The sequence below is a fragment of the Amblyomma mixtum genome, chromosome 4 (genome assembly GCF_055824585.1).
Source record: "Amblyomma mixtum isolate Tamu chromosome 4, ASM5582458v1, whole genome shotgun sequence".
Taxonomy (NCBI): Eukaryota; Metazoa; Arthropoda; class Arachnida; order Ixodida; family Ixodidae; genus Amblyomma; species Amblyomma mixtum.
Window position 1 is genome coordinate 114,005,854 of NC_143015.1, and position 19,450 is coordinate 114,025,303.

The 19,450-nt window shown below is 47.3% G+C and overlaps 1 protein-coding gene across 1 annotated transcript in view; it reads left to right on the forward strand.

Annotated features, from left to right (window-relative positions):
• Nucleotides 1-14,965, forward strand: part of LOC149347948 (gamma-glutamyl hydrolase-like) — a 30,552-nt gene extending 15,587 nt beyond the window's left edge. Inside the window, exons 5-11 of the mRNA XM_089541655.1 lie at nt 1,080-1,130; nt 4,158-4,242; nt 4,557-4,698; nt 5,614-5,720; nt 6,367-6,457; nt 12,262-12,411; nt 14,779-14,965. Coding sequence (XP_089397781.1) covers nt 1,080-1,130; nt 4,158-4,242; nt 4,557-4,698; nt 5,614-5,720; nt 6,367-6,457; nt 12,262-12,411; nt 14,779-14,900 — 748 coding nt within the window. The 3' untranslated portion in view covers nt 14,901-14,965. The remainder of the gene's footprint in view (nt 1-1,079; nt 1,131-4,157; nt 4,243-4,556; nt 4,699-5,613; nt 5,721-6,366; nt 6,458-12,261; nt 12,412-14,778) is intronic.
• Nucleotides 14,966-19,450: the final 4,485 nt, after the last annotated feature.

Consider the following 19,450-nt stretch of genomic DNA (forward strand, 5'->3'; position numbering starts at 1 on the left):
AAGGGCGCAAGTTTGAAAGGTCGCCGGAAGGGGCTGACCAGCTTTCGAGCTCGATTTTGGTTTTCCTGCTTCTTGTGAAGTTTATTATTCGGCTCGGCCGTTCGTGACAACGCAATCTAACATCGAGCGAATTTATATACTGTGCACAAAAGGGGATGTAAGGTCCCTTTGAACCTTTTCTTTTTACCTAAACAATAAGTGTAAGCAATTAAAAGACGAAATTATGACGTTGAGAATTTTGTTGCCTTTCACTTGTTTCATAGAGTAAAACATTTAAAATATGACTGTTTACTACTGTGACTATTTTCAGCAGCAATACAGGTACTCACTGATGTTGCCAAATGCTGCTTTTTTTAAAGCTTGTTTCCTAGCATAAGCGCGTTATATAACGTGCCGCCCATTGTCAGATTTTGTAATCGTGAGTTTTGTTTCGTCGTGTAAAGTTTTCTTTTCACACACTTGCTCACAAAATGCATGTGTATCGACACACTCGAATGTTGTATTTCTGTGCAGGTGACGTTATAGTGGGTATTGGTTACAGAGTGTAAATTTTCAAGCGCCATTAGCCATACGAACTTACAATCGCAAATTGGGTTGTGATGTAATACTTAAGCGATTTTTTTAGAGTGAGAGCTCCTCTCCTTGGGCTACAAGTTCTGATTTCGATGCGGATGAGACAATGACCTTCAATGCCTCACAGGGTGAAACCAAACTTGACTGCGTGGTGGTATTGCCCAAGCTATGGTAGTATGACCACGTGTTCATATGACTATGACAATTGCGCAACTGACCTTGACCTTTGACCTTGACATTTGATTTGAGACAGTGGGCACCACATCGACAATGACCTTCAATGCCTCAAAATGTCAAACCACACTTAACTCCGTGTTGGTATGGCTCAAGCTATGGTAGTATGACCGCGTGATCATATGACTGACAACTGGGTACCTGACCTTGACCTTTGACCTTGACATCTGATTTCAGACAGTCGGGACCATACTTAACAGAGCTTTTGCTCGTATAACTAGGTTCAAGCCACGCTGAACCATAGCCAATTTTTTTTCTTTCGGTTGTTTCAGTGTTGACCGCGAAGACGACTACTACGTCAAGACCTTCAATGCCGTGAACGGGTGCGTAAATGTGGCGAGGAGGCGAGAAAGAGGTGGTAGTAGTAGTATAAAACTTTATTCCGCAAAATGGGACGGGGTTTAGGGGTTGGGGTCTTGAGCAGCAGGTGGTGTTCCTAGGTACAGGGTCCCATTGGTTCTCGCCGCCTCCTCGGCCCGCTCAACCAGCGCAAGCTGATCTTGCGGGTCGGAGCTGGACAGAAGCTCCTCCCACTGCTCGACTGACGGGTTTGTAATTTTGGGCTCTATCCGGCGTAGGTCAAATCTTACTGTATATGTAGCGACTTCACTCTTAGAAAAAAGGGGTGAATAGGGGGCGAGAGGTTAGTCTTTTTGGGGACTAACTGACCTGCCACTGGCAATCGTCCTTTTCGGGACTAACTGCAAAGGGTGTAACTGTTGGTCCCCTTCGAAAGGGTGCAACCGTTAGTCCCCGGGAGCAGACATTTAATGAAAAAATGCAAACGACGCGTGATTTCCAGCCTAATTTATAGCGGGATAGTTTCCGACAGAACTTCACACATATAACAACGATAAAGGAAACAGAAATAAACATACATGAAAACACCAGGATTCGAACCGACAACCTTTGGATTATGAGCCGAGCGCGGATATGACTACGCCACCACAGAGGACAGTCCACGGTAGAAAATAAAAGCCTTGTATGCGAAACACACACACGGTCTGTCTGTACCGCTCAAATTGTTATCACAGTGTGGTGGTTTTGGTGTCATATGCTTTTGAAAAAACTTGCGGTAAGCTTTCATGCGCACGCACAACGGTCTAAATCACGTTTTGGCCAAAAAAGAAGCGCTGAACTGTGTATACATTACGGCCGGTACTTCACAACCACAACAGTGGTTTTCTTTTTGTTTCTTTTTTTTGCGTATAAGGTGGTCTTCTTCCTTGCAATTGGCAGCTGCACATTACAGCCTGTTGAAAACAAAGGTAGAAGGCGATGGTTCACTTCGTTTTTTGTTACTGGCGGAGAGCGGTGACAGGGAATCGACTGCTAAGTGTCGCCGATACTTACACAGCATCACATAAGCTCGTAAACAACGGCAACGGTATGAAACTACGTGTACTTGCTCAACCGTAACTTTTACAACTCACATTTGACACGTATTGAAGTTCGTAGTAATTGTTTATGCACTTGCACAGCTGCTAGCCGTTTCGGTGGCACGAAGCCTATTTCTCACGGAAAAGGGTATCCGCCTCGTCACAGGCAGCGGCAGTGCTCTCACTGGCCTTAGACGACATCCATGCGCTTCAAAAATCGAGTACTATTGCAGTCAGGGTCTTCTCGCGCAATTTTCGCGTGCTGCTGTGCTGCGATTCGCCTCCCGTTAGTCTCTTTCTCGGCAGTTAGTCCGTTGAGTTTGCGCACGGCGCGCATTTTTGGCAAGGAGTGTGCCGTGTGCAAATTTAGGGACTAAAGCGCCCTTTTTAGGACTAAAGTTGTCTTTACTCCCCCCTGGGCCGGTTTTTTTCTGAGAGTGTTGGGTATGAGTTTGTTTGTTGCCGTCTCCATGTAGTTGCCTGATGTCTTGTGAGTGTCTTGTGGGGAAGCGGGTATTTACGGCGTCCTAACTTCCAAAACATGGTGAGCTCTCCGTAGCTGTTCGGAGTAGTGTTGGTTTGGACCTTAATAATGCTAGAATATTGCGCCTGGGTACGGAAAACTATCCGGCACTTCGAAGACGAACCGGAAATTTTCTTGGTGGTGATATACTGCTGATTCGATTCGAGCATTTCGTATTGGTAAGCTATAGCCCACTATTCCGCTGTACGAAATGTCCTTACAGGCGTAGAGGCAGCAGCTCTTTTCTTGAGTGGCACTGAGGCAACTGAGGCCGTAATGAGCAATACGCATGATGTCATATAATGTAGCCAGCTATTGATACTATGCATTATCGACTAATAGGCAGGTTTAAAGACCGCGTAAAATGTGATTTTAAGTTGTTTTTGAGCACATGTGCATGCTGTCAACAAAATTTGTCGGCAGTGTGATTATAGAAACTGAAAGACGCTAATGTCGCTAAGAAAAATAAGTTAGTTTATACAGAATGAGTGGATTATCAACGAATAAAAATGTAGTAATTACGTCGCATTTAATTCATGACATTAAATTAATTCAATTTAATGGACATGATATTCGTGTGTGTCAATTAAAAGGGGATATGGCCACTGCGCTCCACTGGGCTGGTACTTTTTCTTCTTATATGTATCCCGTGATCTTTGCGTCAGCAGTTTCAAAAGAGTGGTTGACAAATTCCATTCACACCTTTTCCGTACTTTTAGCAGAATTCCTAACCTGCAGCGAAGAACTGCGTATGATGCGGATGATGACAATTAATTTTGTGGCATGCACAGCACTAGAGACGAGCGCTGTTCCATCCGTGCTGTGTGTACCCATCCATCCATCCATCCATCCATCCATCCATCCATCCATCCATCCATCCATCCATCCATCCATCCATCCATCCATCCATCCATCCATCCATCCATCCATCCATCCATCCATCCATCCATCCATCCATCCGTCCATCCGTCCATCCGTCCATCCGTCCGTCCGTCCATCCGTCCGTCCGTCCGTCCGTCCGTCCGTCCATCCATCCATCCATCCATCCCGTCCGTCCGTCCGTCCGTCCGTCCGTCCGTCGGTTGGATCAATCAATCAATCAATCAATCAATCAATCAATCAATCAATCAATCAATCAATCAATCAATCAATCAATCAATCAATCAATCAATCAATCAATCAATCAATCAATCAATCAATCAATCAATCAATCAATCGCTATAGAGTATGGTGGAATGAGCCAACGACTAATGGGGAGTGGTTGATTGTAAATTTGCAGTTTACAATCAGTCAATCACCCATTAGTCGTGCCATTCAGCCATGGTGCATAGCAGCGCAGCCACATCCACTATGTCGTCGAACCGAATGGTCACAAAACCTTGAATGTTCAGAATTGACGGTGATTGTTGTTGCTGTGTGACGTCACAGGCTACTCTCACGTGGCGCAGGATCCTGTTTCCTGGGGGTGACGTCGACGCAGTCAACTCCAGCTATGGCAGGGCGGCAGCCGTCCTCTACGATCTGGCGATGAAGGCGAGTTCAACGCTTTCTAACATATCAGTGAGAAGGAAAAAACGCAGACTCGATTACAATGACTAAGCGTGCTTTTTTCCGTGCTCCATTTTTCTAACATTGGCGTTTCCCTACACAGAACGCTATTGTCGTCTGAATGAGCTTTTATGGCCTGTGGCTTCCTAACTTCTTGCTGTCTAAAGAACGCTTTTTAGCTACGTGCTAAGCAGATAGTACTCACCTCAGCATTAAGCTTCTCGTTTGCATTCGGGTTAACTTCCGCGTAGCGTGTCAAGCTCTCTGCCGTGCCGTCTCCCTCTTCCGTCATCGCGTAGGCCAACCGGAAGGGGACGCACTTCCCGCTGTGGGGCACGTGCCTTGGGCTCGAGTTAGTCGCCCGACTGGCCGCGAGCGGCAAGCAGGTGCTGACGCCGTGTCAAGCCCAGGGTGTGGGCATGCCACTCCACTTCACCCGAGGTACGTGTGTGAGCGTGCGCTCGACGCCAATGGGACAGAGAGTGACTGGGCAGACGGGGCGAGTTTGGAAGCACGCTCTTCCGTCCACTGACGTCATCGGGGTAAAGGGTGCGCGGAGAGGTGTGTAGCTGTGATCGGTCACGAGCTACTGCGAGGAGCGATTTTTTAAAATTATTTCTAAATTATAGGTTTCACGCGGAGATTTCAAATTTGACTCGAATACCCACAACGACTACCTCTACAGATCCGCTGCATTGGAATATGCCCGTCGAGATCGTTTCAGAGCCCATTTAATTCCCATGGATTGAAATCGTCGGATAAAAGTTATGAATTTCAAGGAGTTCATCATTAATGACTCCTTGACCGGAAAAATGTAAAATTTTGAGGTTCACTAAGAAAAAAATTAACTAATATTTGTTCATTTGAGGTAATTTTTATATCGGGGTGCCTAAGGTCCACAAAACCATGTGCTAACACGCAGGCACATGCAGGAATTCAAGTGAAAAACTCAAAACTGCTTTATCATCTGGGAATGCAGCATTACAACCCCATAAATTTTAGGCTGTTTTGCGTTAGGGCTAGCTTTTGCATGAATTCATCTTTTCGCGGGCCTACATTAGTCCAGTGCCTTGCGTTACAGATACGTCTCAAATACAGTAGTGTTGCTCTGTCAATCGATCGATCAATCAATCAATCAATCAATCAATCAATCAATCAATCAATCAATCAATCAATCAATCAATCAATCAATCAATCAATCAATCAATCAATCAGTTAATCACTCAATCAATCAATCAATCAGTTAATCACTCAATCAATCAATCAGTCATCCGCATTTGTGTACGGCTCAAATGGCACCTTGCATTACCTTATGATGTCTGTGGCTTCTCGGTTTCTTTCCTGTCGGACTCGAAGACTTCCGGAGAAGTCGTTTGCTCCACGGGCTTCCCCGACACCTGCAGACGGTGCTGAGCTCCGAGCCGATTACGTACAACGCGCATCACTGGTGCCTCACGGTGGAGGTACGTGTACACAGGCTGCGGATAGCTTTGCTAAGGCAGGCTCCTCTACAGGGTGTAGTACTTTAAAAAAGTGCCTTGAAACACTGTTTCCATCTACTACGTGTAATACCTTATAGGATCAAAGGGCGGTTCACTGGTGGAGATCTTTTCATTTTTCTACACACGCTCTAATAACGGTAAAATTCAGGGCTTAACCGGCCACAGAATGCTCGAGCGGGATCGCTGAGACGAAAGTAGTACACTGTGCACGGTTGTGAAGGAATGAAAGTTCCTGCATATAGTCCGTGGGCTGTACGCGTTTAAAAGTTAAAATCTAGTGCTCTGTGGACTACCTATAGGTGAGGATTATGCAGAAATTTCTTTTCAGTATTGCCCAGTATAACATGCAATGCCCAATGCAATTCTATGTACCGGCTGCGGACTGTGTAACGGAAATTGCTGTACTACTAATCATTTCTGGAAATTCACGATTGCGGGTGCAATGAAAGAGATCGAAAAAGATCATTGTGGTAATGTACTCGTACATTTTTCTTAAAGAGAGAGTCCCAGATACATATTGCATATAGAGGGAGTAGTAAAAGGCACGGAGTTGCCTTCACGTGGTAGAAAACAATTGCGATGCTCCATGTTCGTGGTGTCCTTTCAGAACTTCAAGACCTTCGGACTCGACAAGTTCTACAAGATTCTCTCCACAAACGAGGATCTGCAGGGGATGACGTTCATCTCAAGCATGGAAGGTGGGTTCGCATCAGGCAGTGGTGATACTTTGCAAATGTGTAAAAAAGGAACAGCAACTTTCTTTGGTAATGAATAAACTAAATGCATGGATAAGTTCATAATTTTTAAAGCGAAAGCCTTTATGCCTCATCGTTGTCGACAGAAGGTTGGGTGTCCACCGAGATACGTGAGACAGTTACTGAGTGATTTCCTTTGCTCAAATACAATTTTCATTTTATTCATTACGACCCCTCTTTCTTCTTTCACTCCCACTTCCTCCCTTCCTCTACAAACGGATGACGGGTGTCAACCAAGATATGTGAGAAAGTTTTATTTCCTTTCCTCAAATGCAATTTTCATTTTCTTTATTACGGCCCCTCTTTTTCTTTCTTCTTTCACCCTCACTTCCTCCCTTCCTGTACGGCGCGGTTCAGGTGTCCACCGAGATGACAGAGAATTACTGCGCCATTTCCTTTCCTCAAAAAGCCTTGCATTGAAAGGGCAAGGCATCGCACCGAAGGGGTGGTGGTGTTCCGTGGACTGCCTGGCAGCGCTAAAACACGCTGTCGCGTTCCACTCCTAAAGGCGAAGCTTAAGCGTCATTAATTAGCAGTTAATTACTATTTAGTCACTAATCAATAATTAGCAATTGATTAGTAATTTGTCATTACTTAGTAATTAGTCATTAATTATGTGCGACGTCATCCAGTAGTGACGTCACCAGTGCCACACTGGCAGTCAAAATGGTACGGAAAAGGCTTTCGCCTCTATGCACTTTACACAGTCAAAGTGACCCCTGAATTTTTTGGAAGCGCCTACAAAACGAATAGGGAAGGCACTTTTGCAAAAAAAAAAAATGCTTTGTCTTGTGTATAGGTGTGCCTTTCATGTCTTTTATTTTGGCACTCCCGAAAAGTATGACTTTTCTTTGTGCTATCATGCGAACTGTTGTGCTACGAAGAAAATACTTTCGATAGTGTTACTTTCAAATCTCCACGAAAGATCAAGCTATGCAGTGTACGAGTGCTTGGTGCACATCACTGGGTCACATGACACAGCACTACCTCATTTGAGGCACTGGTGGTTGAACTTGAGGGAAACCAAATACCGGTGCTGCTAAATGTTTCCAGATTTGCTCACTAGAAGGACCCATGAAGAATGCCTACGTGAAAGGAAAAAAGAAGTCGATTCTGAACGAAGAATCTATAGGTGGTACCGAAGAGCAACTGTAGTCGGATAAAACTCAGAAACTAAGCGGTTTTTTTCCTCCCTCAAAGGACCCCCATCAAGCCAATGGCGTCGTCCGTTTCTTATGAACCTGCTAGCGTTACAATGCAGGGAATGGCAGATGAAAGGGGATGGACCCTCCCTGAATTGTCACGCTAGCATGCTCCTGAGAATCGGCCGATACCATTGGCTGGAAAGGAGTCCTTTGACAGAAAAAAAAATGGCTGAGGCTTAACTTGGTTAAGCCTGGAGAATGCGAAGCATCATCGTGTCGCGTGATTTGGAGGCGCACAACCACAGCGCCGGCGCGAGGTGGGCCCCCGTTTCTCCACTGTCGTGACGTCATCGTATCACGTGGTGTGACGTCATGTATCACGTGATTTGGAGGCGCACAACCACAGCGACGGCGCGAGGTGGGCCCCCGTTTCTCCACTGTCGTGACGTCATCGTGTCACGTGGTGTGACGTCATGTATCACGTGATTTGGAGGCGCACAACCACAGCGCCGGCGCGAGGTGGGCCCCGTTTCTCCACTGTCGTGACGTCATCGTGTCACGTGGTGTGACGTCATGTATCACGTGATTTGGAGGCGCACAACCACAGCGCCGGCGCGAGGTGGGCCCCGTTTCTCCACTGTCGTGACGTCATCGTGTCACGTGGTATGACGTCTTGTATCACGTGATTTGGAGGCGCATAACCACGGTGAAGGGCTGAAGTGGTAGCTAAAGTAGTATGCTTCGCGTAAAAGTCGCTTCGTTCTTGAGTTGTATCCGACTAGACGCTGGTACCCTTCACCATGCTCCGTCCGTTGTCGCCGGTGTCGTCGTCGACGTGGGCGGCGTTGGCCGTGAGCGGAAAATCCCAGAAGCATTAATAAATAAAAGGCTTTCGGGTTGTAGGATTAGTCTACAAGATGTTAACTGAGCTAGTGTGTTACAAAACTTGTCATGATGGTTTCGTCGGTACAGAAACGCGGCTACCGCTTTCGCCGGGTGCCTCTACAAGTCTCCAAGCATACACATGAGGAAGAAGGGAGTGGGAAAGACGTGGAAACTGAGCAAACTGCTGATTCTACCAGTAGATTTCACACACTGGCGCCCCAGCGCCATGATCTGAAGCATGCTTGAGTGCCGCGGTTATACCGCGGTCATGTCTTAATTTCTACTTCCACTGCTCATCTGCATCCTTGCGAACTATGGTTAGCGCTCCACGATCACGTGTGATGCCTCACAACCCGCATATCTCTAAAAAAAAAAAAAATTGGCTGTGGCTTAGCTAAGGTTAAGCCTGGTTATCTCGAAGCGAAAAGCTGCGGCAAGGCGGAGGAGGAGCCGCGTGTTGTGAATACGGTGCTGTCTTATAGAAGGTTGCTTTAGGGACATGTACTGTGGCGTGCATTCCTCTCGGGTGTACACCAATATATGAGAGACAGGCATTTGCTTTCCTTAAAAGCAATTTTCATTTCATTTCATTTTCCTTGAGGCCCTTACGACGCGGTTCGGGTATCCACCGGGATATGAGGGAGGCAGGAGTCGTTTCCTTTCCTTAAAACCAATTCTCTTTTCATTTTCCTTTCCTTACGGCGCGGTTCGGGTGTCCACCGAGATATGAGAGGTTCCTCACGCACTGCTTGTCTTTTCTTTATTTTTTATTTGTGCAGCGTGTGACGTCACTCCTTCCGGGTGTACACCAAGATATGAGAGACAGGCATTTCCTTTCCTTAAAACCAATTTTCAATTCATTTCATTTCATTTTCCTTAATTACGGCGCGGTTCAATGTATCCACCGAGATATGAGAGACAGGCGTCGTTTCCTTTCCTTAAAACCAATTTTCTTTTCATTTTCCTTCCCTTACGGCGCGGTTCGGGTGTCCACCGTGACGTCACGCAGTTCGCGCATGCGTACCTGTGGCTTTTTCTGACGACGGGGCCCACGCTAGCCTCGGTGTTGACTAGCCTAGTGAAGCTTTTCGCTACAAAAACAACAAATGACATGATGGTCACCACGTGTCAATGTAATATTCAGCGACCGCTGTTAATGCGATATATTGTGGTTGAGCATATGAGCGCGACCTCTTAGTTCTATGGCGCTCTTTTCAGTATCCCTTACATAGTCGTTTACGCATCAGCGTATACAGCTCGTTCGGCCGAAAAGCCGTCGGCGTAGTAGTTAGTAGTGGTCGGCACTGCGCGTCGGGAAAAAAAGGCTATGATGCCAACCGTGTGCTGCAGAATGTTCCAGAGCGTGTAATACTGTTCAGCCTGTCGAGCAGCATAAACTTACTAGTTAATTTAGGGAGCTTGCGGCAGAAATTCGAGCAGAAATTCGAACCGGCGCCCTATAATCGGGGCTGGGGGTGTCCACCGAGGTGTGTGAGACAGTTACTGCAACTTCTTTTCCTCAAACTCAATTTTCGATCGTTTCCTTCATTACGGCACCTCTCTCTTTTTCGCTCTCTCTCTCTCTCTCTCTCTCTCTCTCTCTCTTCGTTCACTCCCACCTACCTCCCTTTCCTTACGGCGGGGTTCAGGTGTCCACCGAGATGTGAGACAATTACTGAGGTTTCCTGTCCTCAAAAATGGGTTTGGCAGCGCTGCAACACGCTGTCGCATTCCACTCCTAAAGGCGAAGCTTTTATTTTTCTTTCACTCCAAACTACCTTCCTTCACTCATTGCGTTATTGAGGTGTCCACGGATATGTGAGACAGTTGCTGCGCCTTTCCTCTCCTCTAAAATCACAATCAAAACGGGGACGCACAACAGCCGATTCAGGGGGCAGCGTCACTGCAGCCCGTTCGGGATCTCTTCGGGTGGTGGACGGGCTTTGACAGGCCTCCTGGAGACTCCAAGCGGTTTGTCCAACGGGCGCAAACGGGTGGTGGTTAGAAGCTTTGCATTATTGTCGGCTACCGCCAGGGCCATACGGGAGCCTGTCGTATATTCCGCTGCGTCCACGTAGACCACCTCATGGTCCTCGCTATACTGTTTGTGAAGGACCCGAGCCCTTGCTACTCTGCGTTCTCTGTCTCGCGCAGGGTGCATGTTCTTGGGGATGGGGGTTACGTTGAGGTTAGAGCGGAGGGTAGCAGAAAGGGGGACCCCCTCGGTAGGCTCTGTAATTGGGGTCAGGCTCAAGTGGGACAACAAAGTACGACCAGCCTCTGAGCTGGATAGACGGGATAGTTGTGCCATAAAGGTAGCTTCTTTCAGCTCCTCAAAGGTGTTGTGTACACCGAGTTTGAGGAGTCGGTCGTTGGATGTGCTGGGGGGAAGACGTAGAGCCGTTCTCGTGCAACTACGTAGGAGCGCATTAACCCGGTCTCTCTCCTTCTGTTTGAGGGGTAAGTATGGAAGGGCATATGTTGTGCGGCTTATGATGTAAGCCTGGGTGAGGCGAGTCGTGTTTCGCTCGCGTAGGCCAGCCCTGCGGTTCGCTATGCGGCGAATCAGTCGAGTGGTGTGTTGAGCGTGTGTTTGAAGTGTCTTTATGACTTCTCCGTGCACACCGTGGGAGTGGAGAACCAGTCCTAGCACGCGGTTTTTGTGTACTCAATCATTACCAATTCGACCACAGAGGCAGAAGAGGCAGCCATCGCGCTTGCTCTCATTTCTACATCTGCCACAAAAATTATCTCCGATTCCAAATCTGCAATTTTAAATTATGCGAAGGGCTACATATCTAGCACCGCTGCTCGTTTACTACGTTTCTGGCAGCCCCGGCGCCTCATCACCCTCATCTGGACGCCAGCACATGCTGGCCTCCCTTGCAACGAGGAGGCTCATTCCCTAGCCCGAGGTCTCACATTCCGGGCAGGAGTCGAGCCCCCTCTACGAGCCTCGGAGCGCCTGCTCTCCTTCCGTGATATTCTCTCGTACTACCGAGACAAACGAAGGGAATACGCACTCCCAGCTCCATCCCTCACCATACCGCAGGCTGCACATTGGCGACAACTACAAACCCGAACTGCTCCATACCCAATACTGCTGCATGCCCGATACCCAGACCAATTCCCGTCATCATGCAAACTTTGCGGCAAACCAGGAGACTTCTTACACACCCTCCTCACATGCCCCACCTTCCCTCATCTCCCATCACCAACCGCGGCGGAGTCTTACTGGGAGTCTCTTCTGACCAGCTCGTCCGCTCAAGACCAGCGCCGGATCATCTCCAGCGCTCACAGAAGGATTGCGCTCCAGGGGCTATCCTTCGCGTTGTAAGGGTGCCTCCTCCTCACATTGAGGAGGCATCCAAGTGCCATGTAGGGGGCTTCGCCCCCACGATTTACATCATTGGCAATAAAAGTTTCCACCACCACCACCAGCCAGTCACTCTGTTCCTCTCCCCCTCTTACATCCCCCTTGACTTTCCCCCTTTAGCGGACCTTTCCTCCAGCAGAATCCTGTCTCTTACATGAGCCCACCGGTTGTTTGTTCCCTGCAAATTACTTAAGACCGTATTGATGAATCCAAGGTCTTAGGCGAAACCAAAGAAAACGGCTGGTTTGAGCTGTCCTTGCTGCTTCGGTTTAACGTCGAGTGCGCTCAGGAGACTTGAAAGGCTCCCCGGGGAATTATGTAACAGTGCTCCTCCCTTGCAGGCAGGTCGGCGCCCGTGTACGCCGTCCAGTTCCACCCGGAGATGGCCGTGTTCGAGTGGGGCACTCGCACACCCGGTCGCAGCCACCTGTACCACAACGGGGACACCGCGCTATTCTCCCAGTATCTCGCAAACTTCTTCGTGGGAGAAGGTGCAGGAAACGTTCTGACCTCTACTGACCACACATTAGCTTTGAGTTGCGTACAGGCACACAAAAAGGCACTGTACGAGGGGGTACCCAAACGAAAACGGACTTATTTTTGTTTGAACTTATTTGTTCACATTTTCAGCACAGACCTTCAATATCCTTCAAAGTATTCTCCACTTACAATGATACGTTGGTCGAATCTTTCATTTCATTTTTCAAAACATTGTTTAAATTCATCTTTTGTGATGCTTGACAGTCCCTGCGTCGTTTTTTTCTTCACCTCAGCAACATCAGCGAAACGCTTTCCATTCACCTGTCTTTTCATTCTACGAAATAAAGAAAGTAGCACGTGGCAAGGTCGGGTGAGTATGAGGGTTGAGGAACAGAGGTCATGCCAATTTTGGTCCGAATTTGTCGTAGAGACAGGGCTGTGTGAGCAGGGGCATTGCCATGGTGGAAAAACCAGTCACCCGTCTGCCACAAATCAGGCCGCTTCCACCAAACACTGTTGCTCAATCTTTTCAAAACATCCAAGCAGAAAGCCTGGTTAACTGTCTGACCCTGAGGAATAAAATTCTGAATGGACGACTCCTCTCACGTCAAAAAAACAAATCAGCATTGTTTTGAGGTTTGGTTTCACTTGACGAGCTTTCTTGAGGCGAGGTTAATTTGTAGTTTTCCACTGGCATGGCTGTTGCTTTGATTCAGGATTTAATTCAGGAACACTTGAGTTGTCCCCATAGCATCGTCCTTGAACGTATTTCTGAATATTTCAAGAGTTTCCGTTCCACTTTTTCCGAGAAAAAATCAGAATTTCACCGGAGCACGCTGTTCACGACAATCAGCCATTGCAAAAACGACACTCACACAAAACAGTCGTCACTCTAAAACTCTTCCTAAACTAGTCTGACCTCCTTCAGCGACGGCACTTGGCTTACTTACTCTGAAATGTTCGTTATATGCGCTCCTAGCGGCAAAACGCGGTACCACAGAAGCTGTGCCGATTGAAAAAATTAGTCCGGTTTCTTTTGGGTACCCCTCGTATCCAGAATGTCTCAACACTTAGTCCAAAGCTGCAGCTAGGTAACAACAAAGTGTACCCATGTGATCGAAAGTACGCACTGTGTACACGGCCATGCATAGCGTACAATGGACAAATTGGGTAAGCAAGAGGATGATAGGTTATGCATGCTATTCGGATGAGCTCGGAAGAAGAGAAAAAGGGAGATGAAGAACGATGAAGAACGAAAACAAAGCCTCGATAAAATAGGAGGAATTCTCTATGGGCAATCCGTAGGAATGCGTTTAAGCCGCAGTTCTCGTGAACGTTTCGCGCGTGCATACTATTTGTGTAGTTATTTGTTTTGATTATTAGCTGGCAGAATGTGGAGGTAGTGATCTTTTCTTTGATTCCTTCACTTGGCCATTAAAGGGTTAAGTGACCGGGGTCGGTCGAAGTCTACCCGGAGCTGTCTTCTGAACTGTAAACACGAATTGCCCTATAAGGGTGTAAAAAGGGACTGAGCCGTCCTCTAGCGCACTCTCTAATAGGGGCAGGGTACGCTACCACAGGCTTAGGGTATATTTTCATGATTAAAAATGCGCAATGCTTAAGGTTGGCAACGGAAGCAGATTCCTTCTTCAAAACATGCCAAGTTCTCGCAGTTACTGAGATTCGAACCAAGACTCCTGGTGCCGTTGTTAAAAGCCTCTTTGATTTGCTAACTTCATCAAGATGTCATGATTTGAGGTGGAAATATACCTCCGTTGCCAACACAAACCACTCCGTATATTTGCGATCGTAATCTACCCAGGGGCTTGCACAGCATTATCTGACCTATTTGGGAAAGCGCTAGAGTACTGCTTACTCCCTTTAAACTCCATTGTAGGGCAATGGAGTTTTGTTGCGAAAGCAACACTACACCCTCCGTTTCGCCTCTTTAGCGTGGCCGTACTTTCGCCGTGGCGGTGACTCCACGAATGACCTTGAGCCGTCGCCTAGCAACCGCAGCAGCTGCCGCCGCCGCGCTTCGCCAGATGGCGCCGCCGTCGCCGGCGCTCGCTTCGCCAGCCTAACCACGCCTAACCACAAGCGAATCCTAAGCGTAGCCAGGCAGCCGTTGCTTTCGCAACACAACCAGGTTTAACCAGAGCTAAACCACTGCCACTTTTTTACTGCCGACGGTACGCTTCTTATGGGTATTTCCACGTAAAAATAGATCATCCGGACCCTGAGCTACCGGATCAGGCTTATGCCGCTTTTATGCACGACCAGACAGTTTAAGTTTGCATCAGAGAAATCCTCTATAGTCACCTTGTCTCAAACGCTGCTTCTGTTTGTTTTTTTCTCTGTTTGCCTTCGATTTGCAGCTCGTCGCAACAATCACCGCTTCCCGAACGAGGATGAAGAACGGAGGGCGCTCATCTACAACTACCAGCCTTCTTTCACTGAAGACATGACATATTTCACGCAGATGTATCTCTTCGACTGATGCTTGGCTTAGGAGTGAGAATGCTGAGGGGAAAGATGGCACTCCGATTATCTCTTAGCCGCAAAACGCTTAACGAACAGAGGAAACATGATAAGACACTTGTGTTGGGTTCTTATCGGGCTGTGTACATTTCGCGCTTCATGTACAATTACCTTCACATCGCACTGAAATCTCATCGGGGGCGCGTTTGTCGTCTCTCCGCGCAGCGGGCGGCGAGTTTATACACTACCGGAGGTCGAACGATGATCGATGCCACAGCCAAAAACTCCCCCATTTGGACACAGAATTCCCTTTTTCAGGTTACTTTTCCATGCAGTCGCTTGAAAACTGCGTCAATTCGGAAAAAGTAAGGCATTTTGGGTGTTCCAATTTTTCCTTTCTTTAAATTTCACCCCTCAAATTTCCCGGAAAAGGGCAAGTTTCTCAAACGGAACACCCTTGCAGACGGCACCAGATAAATTTAGCCTACGAGAGACGTATTAGTGCAGACGTATAGCGGGTTTACTTACGCCTGTGGCGCATACGCAGCCAGCGTCAGGTAAACCAGCCTTGCTTAAACCAGCATACGTCCACGCTAATACGTTTCCGGTATGCTAAATCTCTCCAGTGTCGTTGGTCATCGCTGACGACGTCGCTACCGGGTGCCTAAAGGGGCGGGTGTTTGCACCAACCCGTAGCCTTTTATACTTCGCGCTGTACGCACTTCGTATCTTTGTGAAATGCCGATGAGTCGCGGCGTGAAATGATCATTATCACGGTTTTCTCTCGGTCTGTATAAAAATTACTTTTCTGTAATAGACACTTTTTGTTGTGTCATCCTTCTGAGAGTCTCCTTGAGTTCTGTAAAAGAATGCTGATCAGAGCGTTTTGTATGTTTGCAAACACTTTCGCGCATTATTTTATATGTATAAGAGATATAGACGATCAGAGTGAAAAAGGCGCGGTGACGCTATTCGCCTTCTGGCAGCCAGTCTGCGCGATGGTCCCAGGCTGAGGTCGCCGTGCTTTGCCGATGACCTTCAAGGCTCAGCCATGGTCATACCTTCAGTTTATAAGGTTGGAGAACCGGTGGATGATCATTGGTCAGGCCAATGGTCAAGCAGTTGGACAGGTTAAGGGTCAAGGTCAAGGTCATTTCAAGGTCATGCCGGGGACATCAAGGTCACGTCAAGGTCAAACAAAATTTGGTCACGTGATCGACGTTGGGCTCGCCGAGGAGCCTAAACGCGGCGTTTACGCGACAGGGCGTGACGTCACGCCATATTTGGTATTTTCCAGGTTGAACCATCATGAAGCTACCTCTTCTCACTCGGTTCAACCAAAGATAAAGCACCGTTATTTTTTTTTCTATCCACTGTCCGTTGACTGCAACTTAAATTTTAATCTATCAGCTGCTCCTCTACGCAGCCATGATATTACTAATAAAATTGTCGAGCCCTGCTTAAGGTTTCCATCTCTTTCGGACGAACTTCCGTCGAAATTTCCGGAGCCCTCCACTACGGCGTCTCTCATAGCCTGAGTCGCTTTGGGACGTTAAACCCCATAAACCATAAACCAAACCTTTCGGACGAACACTAAAGTGCGTCGTTTTCGAAAAGGTAAGTTAAATTACACCGAGCGTTCTTTTATTTTCATCACGCGCTGGACAGACCGTGTAAGCCCACATAAGGTTCATGTGATGGCAGCATGCTCGTAGTCCTGCAGACGCGAAAAACGTTTTCAGGATACAGTCGCGCGCAAAAGAAAATTCACAGGGACACCTAATTTCATTATTTTTTGGCAGTCGAATCTCTCTGCACTTCCATCTGGTGACGTCACTTGCGTCAATCCAATGGATGGATTTTATAACCGACTACGCGTTTTGGTCCTATAGGGCTCCTAATGCTATTTCGCTAAGTAATGGCTGCGCTACCTCGCTGATATTCGTTCAAGCGTATATATAGGACATGCACGTCTCCTCATGCTTACTTTTCCGCGAGTTTGCCTGACGGTTAAGAAATACCAATTTCTTTTTATGCCGTAAGCTTTTGTTTCCGACTTGACGTACTCTCTAAACAGAGAGGAGTGAAAAGGGAGTAAAGCTGTCCTCTACAGTGCACACCCTTTGAAAAGGGTGTGCGCTAGAGGACAGCTTTACTCCGTTTTCACTCCCATATAGGCGTATTAGTGCATAGAGCGCTTTTGGCGGGGTCAGTTTAGGCGCCCCACAGAAGCAGGTAGTGTGCATAGGTGTGAGGAATAAAACACTTAGTGCTCGCTCAGGAACAAAATTTATTTCTATTCAAGCATCTAGCTCGAGAGGATGTTAAAGAGGCCTTGCATCTAGTCGAAACTATTAAGAAAACAAAAACCGGTGGTATGATTGTCAGTCATACACGTGGCTATATAATCGTTGACTGAGTGCCGATAGAACGATTTCATTGATGCTACGGACAGTTTATCTGGAGTTTTGACGCACGCCGTATTTCTGTGTTGTCGGAGTAGTGTGTGCTTTTCTTTCTTTCTTTCTTTCTTCCTTTCTTTCTTTCTTTCTTTCTTTCTTTCTTTCTTTCTTTCTTTCTTTCTTTCTTTCTTTCTTTCTTTCTTTCTTTCTTTCTTTCTTTCTTTCTTCCTTTCTTCCTTTCTCTTTCTTTCTCCCTTCCTTTCCTTCCTACCTTCTTTCTTCCTTCCTTTCTTTCTTTCTTTATTTATTTCTTTCTTTCTTTCTTTCCTTCTTTCTTTCCTTCATTTCTTTCCTTCTTTCTTTCTCTCCTTCTTTCTTACTTTCCTTCTTTCTTCCTTTCTTTCTTCCTTTCTCTTTCTTTCTCCCTTCCTTTCCGTCCTACCTTCTTTCTTCCTTTCCTTCTTTCTTTCTATCTTTCTTTCTTTCTTTCTTTCTTTCTTTCTTTTTTCTTTCTTTCTTTCTTTCTTTCTTTCTTCCTTCCTTCCTTCCTTCCTTCCTTTCTTTCTTTCTTTCTTTCTTTCTTTCTTTCTTTGAATTTTCCCATAAGCCTCGTTCAGACTCCAGGCGCTTTCGGCGAAGCGAAAGAACTGCAGGCGGCTGCATCAGTTTCCCAGCTGCACGTGACTCGTTTCAGTCGCCTTCTCAGTATTTCGTTATTCTTTCCTGGCCTTTATTTTTCACAGCTATGCCGGCGGCACCTGGTGGTACGAACTCGTCTACAACGGACTTTGATTTACATTGTCTCACCGCGGTGTCTTGTTTGGCGCACTCGACGTCTACGTATAAGTGAGATTCGGTGACTACCATGTCACGACATGTCGCAGTTAGTTCGGCAGTGACATATTTAAACATACGAGCTACGAAGCAGCCTTTCGTAGACTGCCATGTATGAAAAAAAAACATATATGGCAGACGCTAAGATGGTCTGATGCGATCAGCTGTGTAAGGGAAGCGAAGTGGACAGCCCCGTAGCTAAGAGAGTAGAGAGGTGGCTGATGGGTGGTGCCTGTGGAAGGCACCACCCAGGTTTTCCCATTTCTTGCCTGAATTCGATTGCGCCCTCGCTTTTTGAAGCGAAAAGCTTCACTAGGCTTGTTAACACCAGGTCTGGCGTGCGCCGTGATCAATTTTAGCCACAGCTGCGCATGCGCGAGTTCGCCGCGTGACGTCACTGGAGAGGCGCAGGTGGTCGGCCGCGGCTCCGCCGGTCGACCTTCGCCGTCGTTCGCGCGCTCTGCGCGTGTTTACCGAGTGTGCATTGGCGCGCGCTATGATGCTACTTGCAGCGCATGACGCTACTTGCAGCCGCGTGTTTACCACAGTTACTACGCATGCGGAAGGAGGGCTATATAACGCGCTTGCCTACACCGCTATCGTGGTGCTCCCAGTGCATTGTGCGCGAACCGCGACAGCCATGACGTCAAACTAAGCATAACGGCAGCTTTTCGCTTGCATATCCAGGCTTAACCACAGCTAAGCCACTGCCAATTTTTTTCTTTCCATTTCCGCATGGGCTTCTGTTCAATAGGGACCTCGTGGAGGGAGGAGGTTGGTGGGATGGTGGCAGATGGCGCTTCTGTAAGGTTGAAGGTATACTAGGGTGGCAGTGGGTAGGTGGACAGTAAATATTAAGTAAAAAAAAACTTGAGGGGACACTTAAGCTCCACTTTAAGGGTGTGACGCTATAACGTTATTCGGTTAATGCCCATGTAGTATATGAGGGACTGGTAACTCTCGATTTTACATTCAGAGGTCGCTAGGAGTCCTCATACCACCCCTGGTGCTTTGGTGCAGTGCTGCCATCGGTGGTGCTTGCTCAACTCAGGTTGATTTTCTCGAGCAACCTATCGCGAACAGTCATGAATTTGACTGCCACCTGCCACGATGGTCAGTTTGCGGTGACGCCACAAGCTCACGTAACCTAGGTGGCGCACCTAGGCTGAGCGGCCGGACCATAGGCCTCAAACGGTTGCCAACGTCGACGCCAACACCGGGGAAATTTTTTCTGAAATGGGGGAACTAATGTTCCTGCGTTAAAATAAACAATCAATACAGTGAAAGATTGAGACTAGCTAATGAAGGTTTAGAGTTCACAGTTTGTTTCGCA